This window comes from Schistocerca piceifrons, chromosome 4, assembly GCF_021461385.2.
Source record: "Schistocerca piceifrons isolate TAMUIC-IGC-003096 chromosome 4, iqSchPice1.1, whole genome shotgun sequence".
NCBI classification, from domain to species: Eukaryota; Metazoa; Arthropoda; class Insecta; order Orthoptera; family Acrididae; genus Schistocerca; species Schistocerca piceifrons.
The window spans coordinates 577,221,412-577,239,798 of NC_060141.1; the positions used below are offsets into that span (position 1 = coordinate 577,221,412).

Below are 18,387 nucleotides of genomic sequence, written 5' to 3' on the forward strand. Positions count from 1 at the left end.
GTTGGTGTAATGGTTCAGGGATTCCGGACTGGAGCAGATTCGTTTGCCACGAAGACCTAGGCTGTAGGGAAGGGACCGTTTGATGTGGAATGGGTGGCAGCTGTCATAATGGAGGTACTGTTGCTTGTTGGTGGGTTTGATGTGGACGGACGTGTGAAGCTGGCCATTGGACAGATGGAGGTCAACGTCAAGGAAAGTGGCATGGGATTTAGAGTAGGACCAGGTGAATCTGATGGAACCAAGGTTGGTGTCTTTGATGAAGGATGGGAGACTGCATGTAATGGGTTGAAGATGTTGATCTACGTAGACAGAGATACGTTCTGCGGGAGCTTGGTAACCAGCTACAATGGGGCGGCCGGGATGATTGGGTTTGTGGATTTTAGGAAGAAGGTAGAAGGTAGGGGTGCGGGGTGTCGGTGGGGTCAGGAGGTTGATGGAGTCAGTTGAAAGTTTTTGTAGGGGACCTAAGGTTCTGAGGATTCCTTGAAGCTCCGCCTGGACATCAGCAATGGGATTACCTTGGCAAACTTTGTATGTGGTGTTGTCTGAAAGCTGACGCAGTCCCTCAGCCACATACTCCTGACGATCAAGTACCACTGTCGTAGAACCCTTGTCCACCGGAAGAATGACGATGGAACGGTCAGCCTTCAGATCACGGATAGCTTGGGCTTCAGCAGTGGTGATATTGGGAGTGGGATTAAGGTTTTTCATGAAGGATTGAGAGGCAAGGCTGGAAGTCAGAAATTCCTGGAAGGTTTGGAGGGGGTGATTTTGAGGAAGAGGAGGTGGGTCCCACTGTGACGGAGGACGGAACTGTTCCAGGCAGGGTTCAATTTGGATAGTGTCTTGGGGAGTTGGATCATTAGGAGTAGGATTAGGATCATTTTTCTTCGTGGCAAAGTGATATTTCCAGCAGAGAGTAAGAGTGTAGGACGGTAAATATTTGACGAGGGCTGTTTGGTTGAATCTGGGAGTGGGGCTGAAGGTGAGGCCTTTGGATAGGACAGAGTTTTCGGATTGGGAGAGGGGTTTGGAGGAAAAGTTAACTACTGAATTAGGGTGTTGTGGTTCGAGATTGTGTAGATTGGAATTTTGAGGTTTTGGAGGGAGTGGAGCTGGAAGTGGGAGATTGGCAAACAAATCTGCTCCAGTCCGGAATCCCTGAACCATTACACCAACAACCTGAAAACAGCTTTCGCATCCCGCAACTACCCTCCCGACCTGGTACAGAAGCAAATAACCAGAGCCACTTCCTCATCCCTTCAAACCCAAAACCTCCCACAGAACCATCCCAAAAGTGCCCCACTTGTGACAGGATACTTTCCGGGACTCGATCAGACTCTGAATGTGGCTCTCCAGCAGGGATACGACTTCCTCAAATCCTGCCCTGAAATGAGATCCATCCTTCATGAAATCCTCCCCACTCCACCAAGAGTGTCTTTCCGCCGTCCACTTAACCTTCGTAATCTCTTAGTTCATCCCTATGAAATCCCCAAACCACCTTCCCTACCCTCTGGCTCCTACCCTTGTAACCGCCCCCAGTGTAAAACCTGTCCCATGCACCCTCCCACCACCACCTACTCCAGTCCTGTAACCCGGAAGGTGTACACGATCAAAGGCAGAGCCACGTGTGAAAGCACCCACGTGATTTACCAACTGACCTGCCTACACTGTGAAGCTTTCTATGTGGGAATGACCAGCAACAAACTGTCCATTCGCATGAATGGACACAGGCAGACAGTGTTTGTTGGTAATGAGGATCACCCTGTGGCTAAACATGCCTTGGTGCACGGCCAGCACATCTTGGCACAGTGTTACACCGTCCGGGTTATCTGGATACTTCCCACTAACACCAAGCTGTCAGAACTCCGGAGATGGGAACTTGCCCTTCAGTCTATCCTCTTTTCTCGTTATCCGCCAGGCCTCAACCTCCGCTAATTTCAAGTTGCCGCCACTCATACCTCACCTGTCTTTCAACAACATCTTTGCCTCTTTACTTCCACCTCGACTGACATCTCTACCCAAACTCTTTGCCTTTACAAATGTCTGCTTGTGTCTGTGTATGTGCGGATGGATATGTGTGTGTGTGCGAGAGTATACCTGTCCTTTTTTCCCCCTAAGGTAAGTCTTTCCGCTCCCGGGATTGGAATGACTCCTTACCCTCTCCCTTAAAACCCACATCCTTTTGTCTTTCCCTCTCCTTCCCTCTTTCCTGATGAAGCAACCATTTGTTGCGAAAGCTTGAATTTTGTGTGTATGTTTGTGTTTGTTTGTGTGTCTATCGACCTGCCAGTGCTTTTGTTTGGTAAGTCTCATCATCTTTGTTTTTAGATATATTTTTCCCATGTGGAATGTTTCCCTCTATTATATTCCTACTATATTTATATATACATAAATAATTTTGATCAACATACAATTTCTTATTACACCAGGTCTGACGTCAAATGGCATAACTGATGAGAGGATATATACTAACATTACCTGTTCCAAGCAGAAACAACACCCTTCACATCTACTATGAAAACTTAATGTCTTTACTTTCCCTTCTGTCTCAAATTACTTCTTTAGGATTTAATACTTTCCAATAAAGAGAAATATGCTAAACAGCAATGTAGTTCAGGGATTCCTTGAGGAAATGGTGAAAAGTCTCATAAAATATAAACCCATACTTTTCAATATGTTTGTACAACAGCTTTATGAATTTTTCCCCTCAAAATAAACAGCAGACATCATGCTGTTAGGTGAGATTGAAGATCATGGCAATAAACCACTCAGCAACTATTCACCATCTCATTTGCTGTAATGAAAGAATATTTGCAATGACAATTTTTAATACTGACCTCAGGTTTTCCATGACAGTTATGTGTTCATCTGAAGTTCCAGGTGGAGTGTCAATTATTAAATAATCTATGTCCTCCCAAAATACATCAGTCAGGAACTGTTTTATCATTGCTGTGAAGAGAGAAGGGAGATTCATAGATACTAAAATGTATTATCAACATCAAAGATAAGTTGTCATAATTAAACTTAACCTCTATGTTTTCTGATAAAATCTGAAACTTGAATGATATTTTAGAGTCCACTCTGCAAATACGCTAGTGAAAAGCATAGAAAACTGCACGATCAAGCAGAAGGAAAAGAGAGAAAAAAAATTGTGCTGGCACAATACAGTATCACTAGTGTACAGCTGCAACAAGAGAAAATCATACAAGAGTATCAGTGTACTAAACAGCTTTTTAAAATTCAAGATATTAACTGGAAACACACAGAGTTAAAAATGACATTCCACAAATAATGTCAGTTGATGTACACAGAGTCATTTGAGGTGCAACAAAAGGAAAGGTGCTGGGAGATAGCCGTAAAAATGGCTGAGGATGAAGGAGGGGCAAAGGTAATATAAAAGGAAATTACTTATAGTATGCTCGCAGAAGAATACACCATTTACATGAAAGAAGACACATCCATAGCTGTTTTGGTCTTGTCTAATAGCCTTCTCTCAATGTACAAGACATTCACAGGACGTATCACCTACTGCATAGAAAAAATTTTAGTTAGGTAAAGGGAAAAAGCTGATTTTACAAATTTATGCTGCCAAATGAATCATTTGCAAACGGTGAATGAAATTACAAAGCAGATCAATCAGTATGAATTATCATTTTGCCTGGAATTCACAGTGACTGAGAAAGCTTTTGACTCAATTTCAACAAAATATGTATTATTAATCATTGTGAAACAAAGCATTTAGGGTTATACACACTTTAAAACACAAAAATGCCCAAAGCCATAATATTACCTACCCACCAAATCATATGGAAGTAAACCACATACAATGTGTACAATACTGTACTGCTAACAAGTTTAGAGAGTACTCTGAACTATAAGACTGACTGGATGAGTAATACCTTTTGTTACTCAGTCTAAGATCACACTCTCTAAAATATACTTCGACACCTGCACCATCTATTCCTAATATTATAGTCATACAGGAAAGGCAACCAGTAAGGTGCAGAAAATGATGAATAAGCACCTCAGAGGAGTTGTCAGAAGGCTGGAAGGCATCTTCATGTCATTGGTACAAATCCCTCTTGGATGGTATGTGTGTTTTCAATAAACTGTTGTTTCTGTGGCTCAGGACACAGCATAAATAGACTACAGAGATTACAGTTCTTAAGATTTTTTGCACCCTGAAAGGACAGCAGAATGGTTTGCTCATCACATATACTCCATCCACAGGATCACTTATATCTGAACGTTTTCTGAGCCACTTGGGACTATTTGCTGTGCAAGAGATTTGCAATAAAAGTAATATAAGAGCAGGGTTCATTCCAAAGTCTAATACTAAATCATAATGCCATTAAGACCTAATAGCTTACTATCCCTGTGCAGCAGTGAACAATGGCATCTCTAAAGCATTTTTTGTGGGAATGATATTTGAAATGAAAAAGTTGAGACTTTTTTTGCAGTCTTCTATTTCTACATTAGACAGAGTGGTAAGTGACTGAATAGGCAATTTTACCTGCTTCGTGGCATTACAATAGGGATATAATTTTCCCAGATTCTCACAAAGACCTTTTATTCATGTACAACACTGTAAGCTGTTCCATGTGACATACACAGCTCACCATACAGACATGAAATTCTTCTAAATCTGCCTGATGGCATTTCTGCCACCCCCCCCCCCCCCCCCCCAACCTTTCTTTCTTTCTTTAACTGAAATTGTATCGGTCCTCAGCATCTTTCAAATGTTGTAACTAAAGCAGGGTGTGCATTTCCCAGGTCCTTTGTATTTGAATTAGATGATGTCAATTCATTTCGTAAGTAGAATTCTAATAACTACTTATCTGCAGTGCAAATCATAAAAGCTGTTGTAGTTTTCAACGGATTTACTGACTTTAGCAGCCGACATGGTTATAACAATGCTGTGATCATTAACACCTTTCTCTTTACTGCTGCTGTCAATAATGTAAAGTCTATCTATAGCAATTAGACCTAAAATAAATCTGTATCATTTGGGATGTGGAAATAGTTAACTCAAGACAATTTTTTGACCAACATTAGGGATACTTCATGAGGGTGCATCGATTCAAACAATGAATGAGTACAAATCCCAATCTACTGGGAGAACAAGAATCCCACTGACAAAATTTAAGAGGTTGTTCAGCGACACCTACTGAGTATTTTCGCACAAGGGAAACATGGTCTCCAAAAGCTTGTTACAGAGTTACCCCCTGATTATCTTTGTATCTGTAATGCACTGAAAATATTTGCACAACAGTGTAAATGTCAACAATATGTGTCGTGTGTCTCGTCATGGAAACAAACATGTTCCATTCACTTCATTTCGATACTCCATTTGATATTTATGTGAACTTCATTGCTATGGTCACCACAGCTGTGATACCAGTACATCAAATTCCTGGGATTCTTAAGCATGTAAGGCAGTCAGTAGTGGGTTTTTGTATGCTCTGGTGTGATTATGGTGGTCAACATTTTGTACAATATGTGTAAGGGAACAGCTCTGGATTTGGTACACACTGTACTGTACGCTGACATAATGGATGATACACAGTGTGATAGAAGTGTTTCGTCTAAGGGTTGTCACATTACTCTGTGCTGTGTATTGTACATTTTGGTTATTGCATATTACAGGCTTCTTTATGGTTGTGAAGATGTTTTCTCAGAAACAAGGGTGACTGACAACATTATTCTGGAATGAGTCACCAGACCATAGGACCCTTATTGCAAAACACTTAGAACGTATCCCTGAATAACTTCTGGAAGTTTGTTGGTGGAGTTCTGCTCCAACCTGTATACTAGGGAAGTTAAAATCTCCTCCAACTATTAGTGCATAATTAGGTACTTTCTAACTGTGGAAGTCAGACTTTCTTCGGTTGATTCTGCAACTAGTGCAGCAGAATCAGGTGACAAGTTAAAGCAACTTATGACTAATTTGAGTGCACCCCTGTTGGTTATTCATTTCTTGATAAATTTGCAGTCAGACTGAATTTTGTAGCGTATCAAACATAATGTTTTTGTTTATTGCAATGGATTCTCCCCCCCCCCCCTTTTTTTAAACTATCTCATCTTTTGAATATATGTTCTATATCTCATTAAATAATTCTTCAGGCTTCATTCACCTTGTTCAGAGTATAATTTGAGCACGACAACTATCTGTAGAGCAGTGAATTTTGGAATTTAGTTATGAATGCTTCAGCAGTTACCTGTACAGACTCTTGAGATTTTCAGTCTCTATTCTCTGTTTGCCATTTGATTTTACTCCATGTATATGTAGATTCATCATAAGACTTCAAATTTTTTGCCTATTGGATAAAATAAAAAATTTTGCATCCTACACATATGCATGTACTGTACTGCAAAGGAGCTGCTTCCACTGTGTACTTTATCCCCAACCTACCAACTGGAGTTCTACAGGTCTTTACTCTATTCCATGGATTCAGAAATCTGCAGCCATGTCCATTGACAAATTTCCAAACCAGAGAACCTCTATCACTTTTATGCAGGAGACTATAAGTGGTAAGTCCTGCTTGTCCTCTTGAAACAAGGCTAATAGTTGTCATTTCTCCTACGAACTACTTTTGCAACTGAGAGGGTGGCTTTAGAATCCAGGTGACAGGCACTGCAACTGCAATGTCGTGTTTCCAGTTTGCTTAGAGAAAGCACCTCCTGCATTTTTCACACCATCTATAATAAGCATCAAAAAATGAAGTTATGGGAAGTGATATAATCTACTGAATTGTTTTTGCTTATTTGTAATTATTTGTGTTTTATTACATTAAATGTTGGGTAATTGTGAGCCATCCTAAGCAAATGCAGTGAAAGGATGCAGAAACTTTGATAATAAAGAATCCTTGAAATATTTGCGAATGTTATTACACTAAAATTTCTGCTCCTTCTATGTCATTTATGAATGAGTAAACATATCAAGTTATAGTGTCACTCTTGTATTGATTAATGTTATGTAAGATGATGTGTTGCGTGTTCATGTCTTATTTATGTATTGTAAACAACACTTGCCTCACCTTTATTTGTGTACCTTCTGTTTCAGATATTCGTTGGGCTATGGGCAGTGTTGGGACACAGCAGCTGATGTTATGATGTCAGAGCAAATGCAGCTTCAAGGAATACACTGGACGGAGGATTCCATGAACCCAAAATTAACAACAGTGAACGAGGGAATATCAAGTTTGGATGTACAATTAGGCACACTCTTATCTGAAGTTTCTGGATAAACATCTCATGATAGTATCTTACGAGACATCACATGTTCTGTAATCAAGAGTGGAAATAAAGTGATCACAAATGAAAGCAATACATCACATGTGTTCTACAGGGCCAATTTATTCAAGTTAACCAGTTTTCAGCTCACAAGGTCATTAACAGACTTTAGCTAACTTAACTACCACCGTCAACAGTATGGTGGCAATGCAACTTGAAATGTAAAAAGTTGAATAACAAATAAATATAAAGGGCATAAACCAGGAAAATCATTACCATTAAACTCAAGAAACAGTGTCTACGTAACTGATTACGCTGAATGAACAAACCCATTAAAATAAAGTAAAATTAGTACTTGACAAGACAACTTCAAGAGATACTAAACATGGAAAGTATACAGAAACTGAGTAAAATAAAGAATTAACAACTGTAATAACAGAATATATTAAGTATATAGGCAATCACAATAAAAATAAGAAGAAATGAAAAAATACATGAAAATGGAGGAACATGATGGTACAGACAGTGTTGAAAGTAGTAGAAAACAGTTGATAACGCAAAATTTGGAATATAAAATTGTTGAGCTGTGTTTTTGGCCATTTAAGATTAAATCAGGACTGTGGGCTAGACGTTTGTTAATTTCCAGGGCTTCCAACAGGCTGAGTTTTCGGACTTTGTTTGCTAAGTGAAGCACACGTGACAGTGGCTGGTAGCTGCAGCTGTCATTCAGTACATGCTCAGCAAATGTGGAGTCTTAATTCTGCAATGTCCAGTCGTGTTCATGTTCAGCCAACATTGTTGCTGTGTCTCTGCCTAACTGACCAATTTTTTTATGCCCCACTGTTGGCTGGTAATTGGGTCTTTGCTATTGAAAATACACTGGGCTGTGGTGTTCATCTCATAGTAGAAAATCCTGTACTTGCAGGATTTCTGTGTTTTCGCTACAATCCGTGATACCTGTCCTGGGCACATTATTGTACACCACTTCCTGCAGACAGTGGAAGAGACAGCAGAGGGAACATAGAGGAGGACCATAATTTTCAATTTTTGTTTCCTATGTATGGTGTGGTCAGTCATTACAGGACTGTTGCACCTGGTTGCGCCAATAAATTATACTGTGTCTAACTCTGCATTTAAATGTTCACATATGTAGGTGGTGTGTGTGTGTGTGTGTGTGTGTATATATATATATATATATATATATATATGTGTGTGTGTGTGTGTGTGTGTGTGTGTGTGTGTGTGTGTGGGCACGCACGCGCGCACACACACACGAACGCGTGGGCAAAAACTACAAGAAACCTCAACACCTTTTGTCAACATATTAATAATCTGTTAACAAAGAAGACTGGTAACAAATCCATAAACTTCCTAAATCTCACCACTGACATAATTAAACAAACACGATGTTTCAAAATTTATAGAAAGACTACCACTACAGACAAAGTAACACCTTCTTGTTCACAACACCCAGGAACGCACAAGGACGCAGCTTTCCACTCAATGGTAGACAATCTTGTATGTGTTCCCTTGTCCAAAGATGTCAAAGCAGAGATAGACACAATAAAATTTATTGCTTCAACCACTGGCTACAATCCTGTCATGATTGACCACATCTTGCATACAAAACAAAATCTGAAAATTTTATCCCTCCTCTATGCTCTCTCTACTGCCTCTTCCACTGCCTGCAGTAAATGGTGTAGAATATCATACCAAAGACAGACATCACAGATTGTAGCAAAAACGCTGTAAACCTGCAACTATAGGATTTCCTACTCTGTGAAGAACACCACAGGCCAGTGTATGTTCAGTAGCAAAAATAGAACCCAATTACTAGCCAACAATGGGGTATAAAAATTGTTGTGTCCTAACTGTGATAAGTTTCACACTAGTCAATCAGGCAGAGATATAGCAACTAGACTGGCTGAACATGAATGCAGCTAGAGTTTGCAGAATCATGACCCCACATTTGCTTGACATGTACTGAGTGAGGGCCACAACTACTAGTCAGTCTCATGTCTTCACTTAGCAAGCAAAGAATAAAAACTGAATCTACTAGAAGCCCTGGAAATAAAAAAATAAAAAAAAAATCTAGTCCACAGTCTTGATTTAATCATAAATGACAAACACAGCTTAATACTTCCCCTTTTCTAAAATTCACATAATTTGCTGTTTTCTATTACTTCTAACACTGTTCCTACCTATTCCTCCATGTACATGTCTTTAAATATGTCTGCTTGTGTCTGTATGTGTGGATGGATATGTGCTTGTGTGCGAGTGTATACCTGTCCTTTTTTCCCCCTAAGGTAAGTCTTTCCGCTCCCGGGATTGGAATGACTCCTTACCCTCTCCCTTAAAACCCACTTCCTTTCGTCTTCCCCTCTCCTTCCCTCTTTCCTGATGAGGCAACAGTTTGTTGCGAAAGCTTGAATTTTGTGTGTATGTTTGTGTTTGTTTGTGTGTCTATCGACCTGCCAGCGCTTTTGTTCGGTAAGTCACCTCATCTTTGTTTTTATATATAATTATTTATTCATTTCTTTTTATTTTACTGTGACTGTTTATGTACTCGACAATCCTGTTGTTACAATTATTAATGCTTTCTTTCACTTCATTTCTGGATCAATTTCCATGTGCTAATACCTCGTGTAAGTCAAGTACTAAGTTTATTTTCACAGGTTTGTTTGTTTATTGTAAACTGTTACATAGGAACTGTTTTTCAAATTCAGTGTTCATGTTTTTCCTAGTTTGCTCCTTTTAGACTTATTTATTGTTCAACATTTTACTTTTTAAATTCCGTTACCACCACACTGTCAAAGATGTCATTTACTGTGTTTTTGTGTCTCAGTCTAGACGAGTAACATCTTTTCCAATATTTTTTATGAACATTGTAACTTCTTTGAAGACGATAGTCAGTCAAAGTATGATGATAGCCTTGTAAGCCAAAAACAGGTTAATCTGAATAACTTAATCCTGTAGAAAGTATACATTACTGTGCTTTTCATTTTCTTATAATGTTCTTCTACCAAGAAGTGGCAGAAGGATTAGTTAACATAATAAAGTAATTTTTCAACATGAACTTCAAGTCTACTGCACAATTGGTGTGGTCACAGTTCAATGCCAATTAACTAATACAAATTCGTGCAGCACCCCTGCAGCAGATATCTCAATCAGCAAAGATGCCCAACAGCAGCAGTGAAAGCATACGTCAGTATACCTAGTGGGAAACTCACAAATAAAATGAACCTGCGCCTTGAAATGACATAAATACCAAAGAAAATTATAATAATGGCTAACTATTAATGTACTGATAGAAGTCCATGCAAAAATGCTGGTGATTATTGGACAGGGGGACAAGTACTGTTCATTTTTTCAAATCAAACACATTGGGAAAAGCTTAGTGAGTGCCTATCAATCGGATGTGTTTCATCTACATCTATGTACATACTCCGCAAGCCACTCTACACCACTTGGCGGAGGGTGCCCTGTACATTACTAACCATTTCTTTTCCTGAGCGAGGGGAAAAACGACTGTCTATATGCCTCCACACGAGCCCTAATTTCTCATATCTTATCTTTGTGCCCTCATGTGAAAAATTATGTTGGCTGCAGTAGAACTGTTTTACAGTCAGCTTCAAATGCTGGTTCTCTACATTTTCTCAATAGTGTCCCTTGAAAAGAATGCTGCCATCCCTCCAGGGATTCCCATGTGAATTTCCGAAGCATTTCCACAACACTAGCATGTTGTTTGAATCTACCAGCCCACCTCTGAATTGCTTCAATGTATTCCTTTAATCTGACCTGATGTGGATCCCAATCACTCATACAGTAATCAAAAATAGGTCACACTAGTGTCCCATATGCAGTCTCCTTTACAGATGAACCACACTTTCCCAAAATCCTCCCAATAAACGGAAGTCTACCATTTGCCTTCCCTACCACAGTCCACATATGCTCATTCCATTTCATACAATTTTGCAATGTTACGCCCTGATATTTAAATGGTGTGACTGTGTCAAGCAGTACACTACTTACACTGTGTTTTAATGTTGTGGGTTTATTTTTCCTACTCATCCTTATTGACTTACATTTTTCTACATTCAGATCTAGCTGCCATTCATCACACCAACTAGAAATTTTGTCTAAATCATCATGTATCTTTCTACAGTCATTCAGCTTTGGCACCTTCTTGTACACCATAGGATCATCAATAAAAAAAAAACGACAGATTGCTGCCTACTCTGTTCACCAGATTATTTCTGTATACAGAAAATAACAGTGGTCCTATCACACTTCCCTGGAGCATTCCCAACAATACTTGTTTCTAATGAACACTCACCATTGAGACAACGTACTGGGTTCTATTACGTAAGAAGTATTTGAGCCACTCGCATATCTGGGAACCTATTCCATATGCTTGTACCTTCATTAACAGTCTGCAGTGGGTCACTGTGCAAATCTTTCCGGAAATCTTGAAACACGGAATCTGCCTGTTGCCTTTCATCTGCAGTCTGCAGTATATCACGTGAGAAAAGATAAAGCTGAGTTTCACATGAGTGATGCTTTCTAAAATCATGCTGATTCATGGACAGAAGCTTTTTGGTCTCAAGGAAATTTAATATATTTGAACTCAGAATAAGTTCAAGGATTTTGTAGCAAACCGGTGTTAAGGACATGGATCCGTAATTCTGGGGGACTGTTCTTTCACCCTTCTTATATACAGGGGTCACCTGCACTTTTTTACAGTCACTTGGGACATCGTGCTGGGTGAGAGATTCACAATAAATGCAAGCAAAGAAAAGGGCCAATGCTGTAGAGCACTCTTTGTAAAAACAAATTTGGAATCCATCAGGCCATGGCAACTTCTATTCAACAAGTCCTGTAATTCTTTTTTGTTTTCACTAACGATAGTAATGTTAGTACTGATACTGTTTCACACTGATTTTAATCCCACTCTAAATTCTTTCTTTTATTTCTATCACGGCTTCTTCAATGCACAGACTGAACAGAAGGGGTGAAAAATAACACCCCTGATTACACCTCTTTTAATCCAAGCACTTCATTCTTGGTCATCCAGCAATCTGTAGCCATGGATAATGAAGTCCAGCATCCAGTACTGGTGTCAGCACAGCACCCAACATGTGTGGTTAGTCCAGAAGTCTACCATCATGGCTCTGGTCCAGGGAAGAAGCTACTCTAAAACTCCAGGATCACATGCGTGGGACAGCCTACCATACCATGAACTGTTTCCCTTGTGGGTTTAAAGCAGAGGTTCCCAACAAAATTTTCCCCGAGGACTCTCTCATCGAGCATGATTGGTACCTTGTCATATCACAGTATCAAGTACCAAAAAAGCCAAATTAAGAGTGTTTTTATACATTTTCTATTTTTGGTACTTAGAAAAAACATTGACATATTCATTATTGAAAAAATATTGAGCGGCCAAAACAAAAAATCTGTTATCATACGAAATATATTTAACACATTTTTTATTCTAATATCATCTTGTGTAGCCCTCTGGCATAGCTCGCGGACCAGCAGGGGTCCGCAGACCACCTGTTGGGAACCACTGGTTTAAGGTTTTATGTAGCGTCTGGCTCGCTCCTTGTAGCTGAAGCTGACTCCAAACACTTCACGAGATCTGTCACCTGACGTAATGTCTGATGTATTTACCCCCCCCTTTTTTTTTTTTTTTTTTTTTAAAAAAAAAGGAGAAGAAGAAGAATCTGGTTACCATAGTTGATCCTCTAGAAGTAGAGGTCCTGCTAAGTAGTGCCTCTGAAATCCCATGTGTAGCTGAGGAAAGGCTTGACTTCTTTGTGTGCTGCAGCTGTTATTGGCAGAATAGAAGATAACTTCTACTCATAAAAAGCACATACAGTACTTTCCTTTTACAAACATAGTTTCTTGAATGGGTGTACAAACCATTAAAGCGACTTGTGAATTAGAGTAGAACAAAAGTTTTTGTACTATGCATGCCTTTAAGGCTCAACATGGCATTCCAGATTACAATATATTGCATTTGTCACAAAACCATCTTGTCTTTTTTAACTCTTGCAGAGTGTGGTTGCTCTTTGATGGTCAAGTCAGGATACCAAAATGTAAAAGGTCCCAGCCACAGCAAGTGAAGCCATTTGTTTGTCGTTGTACCTTGCCATTTTCTCATATTCCATACCTGATGTTTACTGTCTGCACATACGAAAACAAACACCCGTGCATAGTACATATTCTGTGACTTACTCCCTACTTGATATTGTTCTGTCACAAACATCTTTCCTTGTACTGCACACAGAGTGTGAAATGTTGTTTGTCTAAATGGCATATAACACCTCAAATGGTGGGCCAGTTTCAGCATCCAGCACATTACCACAGCATCCGAAATTGTGGTCCACATAATAGGACAATGTGGGCAGTGGTCTGGGAGGGACTGAGCACTCCCCAAAGTGGAATGCGAATCAAACACCCACATTGCAGTCACTGTCATCTCCAGGTTGGGCTACTGATGATGCATGTCTACCTCACCAGTGGGTGGCAAGCTGCTGCAACCTGATGTCACTGACTTCCACTCTGAGCTGATGCAGCATCCTCGGCAGCCTTGACTCTGCTGTTCCATTCAATGGATTCCTCTCCAGATTACGGAGCCACCAATCATTGCAAAAGACACAAAAATGGCTTGTATTCTGAGTAATAAATGGAATAATTTTGAATATTGTTCTATTGTCCCTTAGTTTACACCCTGACAAAACAACAGGTGTTTCCAGCCCAGCAGTGGGCAACCCCTACAGTAGCAATATATTTTTCCTTCATTAGTAAAATTTCTTGAAACTGCTGCATGTGCATGAAACAACACTGTGTGTACATGAAACTAGAAAACTCTTGTTTTACTGAAATACAGACATTTCTGCTCATTTGTCAAAGGCTGATACCAGTCAAAGGCCTTGTAAGTTTATCAAAGGACAATGTGTTGAATACCTGAAAAATCTATACAGCTTACAAGTGAGTCCTTAAGTAGCATTATATATATCTGAGATCGAACTGAGAAACTATCTGGTAAAACGCATTATGGTGGAATAAATTTAAATATTTCACTTGTGTTACTAACTAACATGTTCACTGATGTAAATGTACTGATATTAACATCAGTCTGGAGATGATATATAAAAGCTTCTTTGGATTCTAATTTTGTCAATCTTCAGGATGACAGAGATATATTTACAGATGAGATACATACTTTTTTTCTTCAATTTTCTGCAAATTATAAACCCACAAAAATTTTATTTCTGTATCATGAGAATTTTTCAGGTTATTACTGCAGAAGATAAGGAAATATTGTGGAGCTGCTTAATATTTGTTTGCAAATAAAAACATGAAAAGTATGCTGTATGACTTGCCTGCAAATGTTTTCCTTTCCTTCTTCTTCTCCTCCTCCTCCTCTTCTTTTCTTTTTTTCTTGATCAATATTACTACACAGTCTTCAGTCAATAGTTAATTATACTTGAAATGGTTGAAAAGGTATACAAGTATGAACCATTTTCAAAAATATGAAGTTACCAGGTGCAGTAACAGGAATATTAACAATATCATTTACATGATGAACTTACACTGGCTTCAAAATTTGCAGATCTACTTTGCTCTATGAAGCTCTGCTAAAAGATAATGGATGAAATAACTGAAAGAGATGAAATAACTGAAAGAGATGAAATAACTGAAAGAGATGAAATCCATTTGACCACAGCATAATAGCCAGCAACATTTTACTAATTTTGTTTGAGGTGTGTCAGTCTCTAGTGTTTGCTTACCAAGTGACAAGTTAGTGTCAGAACTTCTTCACAAGTTTGAGCTCCACTCGTCTAACATACAGGGACAAGGAGAAAATTTTTTGGCTTGGAAGCGAAATACTGCGTTTTTGGGTTAAAAATGCACTTGAGCTCCTTATTACAATTTGTTCTACTTTTTTTAGTGAGTAGATTCTGTACCTGAACTGTGATTACATAGCATTTAGCTTTTGTGACCTGTTTTGCATGTCCTAATCATGGCCAGAAGGAAAAAGGCATTTGTTCCTCTTCCCAATTTCTGATTCTCATATTTATGTAAAATAAAGGGAAAAAAGCCACTCACTCACGACTGACTGATGTGTGGTGCATAGAAACACACAACAGAAAATAATATTTGTACTAGCTTTCCACTTCTTGCTCTTTCTGTAGCAGAAGTACACATACATACACACACAACCACACTGGTGCCCGAACACATACATCCGTGGCCATGGTAAGATTGACTGTTGATTACTGATAGCAGGTGCCTGGACAGATGGAAGTGGAGAGGGGATAGGGAAGGATGCACGAGATGGGGGGAGGGGGTAATGGGATAGTGCAGGGTAGGTCTTCTGACAGATGATCCAGTTGCTGCACAACAAGGTGAAAGGAATTCAGAGGGTAGAGCATATAAGAGACAGGGAGATGGCAGAAGGAGAGGGGGTGGGGGGTGGGGGAAGGAAAGGTGGGAGAGGAGAAGAAGAATGTGAAGATGAAGAGGGAAACAGGGAGGGAAGAGAGAAAGAGGGAGAGGGATGGAAAAGAGGAAAACAGAGGGAGGGAGAGGGGGGAGGTGAAAAGGGGGGATGGGGGGTGAGAGAAAGAGAGAGAGAGAGAGAGAGAGAGACGAATGTCCACATAATTTAGTCAAATGGTAATTCTTACAGGGAAGTTTTGTAGGAGTTTTTCTGACAAGCTTCCTATGTGTTTTCAAGGGTGCTGAATCCAAATTTTCAAAGACCCACCAAAATTTAGGCCTGGAGGTGGGTCAAACATGGAAAAAAAAACAAAAAATTAGTCTGAACATCATTTCAGGTGCCACCACTAAAACCCAACTCCTCATCTTGCAGTATGCTGTGATGTTCATTCAAACAGCAAAATGAAAGCTTTCACCATTCCTACAACTAAAAGGTATTCAAATAATTTATGCAAATGACAATCATTATGATTTAGTTTGCAGCTGGTAACAATACTAATAATTATCATAATATTATATCATTAATAAATGAATTTTTAAAAAAATACAAAGAAGTTTCATCCTCTTCATGCTTTGTGCACTAATGCCTCTGTCTTTACTTGATTCATCAGCAAAATTAGAACATATGTAGGTACGTTACAGCTAAGTAAGATAAAAGGTGACTAATTTCAGTTCATATCAGGTGATAGGTAAATAATTAGAGTTGAAACCAGTGTACAGTGTTTGTTACAATAACTTGGTCATGAGATTTCAAAATGCAAAATTATAACAAGAACAATCTGAAATATGGCTTACCTTCGTGTGGTTTTTTGGGTGTTGTAGTCAACATTGTTGAAGACAACTTGAAATGATGTGGATGGATCGAATTCCAGTGCCTTTAGTATCATTGCAAACACCTCACAACATACTGATCCTTTGTCCTAAAGTAGACAGTACATGAAGTAGTTTGTGAGAGCCAGTCACCTTATACACGAATGTGGAGAGGCCAATTTGCAATGGTGACAAGAAAGAGTTGAATCTCTCAACTGCCATTGTGCTGTGTGCTGTGACCATACTTTTGGTCTTTCATTGATTGAAGTTTTGTTGCTTCTCCTGCATCGCTAGTTGATTAATGAAATTTTGAACAGTACTAGGGAGGAGGATATCGATCTCTGCAAGGAACTGGTCTGCAGAGGGATATTTTGCTGTGTGATAAGAGTGCGATTGGTATCTTCACCATGTATACCTGCTGCTGTTTCAATACATACACACACTTCCTGTGGAAATGACCTTTTTGACTGATACCACCTATCTGTAAGAATTGTCTCCTCAGTGCTTTTGAAACAAACAACAGTTGATATCGTCGCAGATGAGCCAGTCACTTTATTAATTCCATACTTCAACAGTTGAGTTTTCTCAATCTTGATGGTAGTAACCACAGATCTGCTCTGTTAACAGTTTAATGTAAAACTGACACTCCTCATTATTTTGACTGAGTTAGTTGAAAATTTGCTGCATAGCACTATCAATTTCTGTGGCATATGGACCTCCCACCTCCCACCCACCCTCACAAAAAAAAACTTGCTTTGGATTCCCATGCAAGACCTTCATCTGTTAGATGTGATCCTGGGCATCTGCTGCAACAACAGGAACTGTTGCATTTCAACATATTACTGAGTATCCTAAATCATTGCTTTGTCTCTCAGCAAGGTTCAGAGCAGCCTATCGCAGCCGCAGCTAGTGCATACAATACATTAGGTTACAATGATTGGCTGGGAGCTTGTTTAGTTGAGCCAGAAATTCTGGTGTAATAGCCAACCCACACAAAAAATTGTTGATTTTGAAATCAAAATCTGGTTGAACAGATTGAGTATCTTTCCCGCTGCAACCAGCCACAGCCCTCTTAGCCTCCAAAACAATTATAAGGGGCGTTCAAAAAGAAATGAGCCAGAGGCACAACAACAGAAATCAGTCCTGTATATTAGAAGTATTGACCCTGGCTGTTGAGAAACTTGTCCCACTGTGACACAAGGCAGTGAATGGCTGTCTCATAAAATTGCCAGGGCTGCAATGATAATCAGTTCTGCACTTACAGCTGGACTTTGTCATCCACATGAATGCAGGAAAGGTTATGCTGCCATTCTTCTTTGGGCCAGATTGCCCCCTTCTAATTCCCTTCCTGCAGCACAGGACAACAGTGAATCTCCAGTGTTACTCGCAAACCTTGACCACCCTTCACCACGCGATCAAATCGAAACAACCCGGCAATCTCACCAGTGGGGTCATTCTGCTTCATGACAATACAAGGTCTCATACAGCCAACACATTTGTGGCATCCCGCAGAAATTCAAATGGGAGTTTCTCAGCCCCCTCCATGCAGTCTGGACCTCTCTCCCTCTGATTATGCCATTTTTGGTACCCTTGAAACGACTCTGAGGGGCAAATGATTCACCTCGGATTACAACGTCCAGCTGTACGTGAGGAACTGGTTAACATCGCAGCCCCAGGAATATTATGAGACAGTCATTCACCACCTTGTATCACAGTGGGACAAGTGTCTCAACAGCCAGGGTCAATACTTTTAACATACAGGTACTGGTTTCTGTAATTATGCCTCCGGCTCATTTCTTTTTGAATGCCCCTTATAGTTTTTCGTTAGTGTAT

General features: G+C 39.6%; 1 protein-coding gene across 1 annotated transcript in view; it reads right to left on the bottom strand.

Annotated features, from left to right (window-relative positions):
* Nucleotides 1-18,387, bottom strand: part of LOC124795237 (cytosolic Fe-S cluster assembly factor NUBP2 homolog) — a 78,133-nt gene that overhangs the window by 24,540 nt on the left and 35,206 nt on the right. Inside the window, exon 4 of the mRNA XM_047259164.1 lies at nt 2,841-2,952. Coding sequence (XP_047115120.1) covers nt 2,841-2,952 — 112 coding nt within the window. The remainder of the gene's footprint in view (nt 1-2,840; nt 2,953-18,387) is intronic.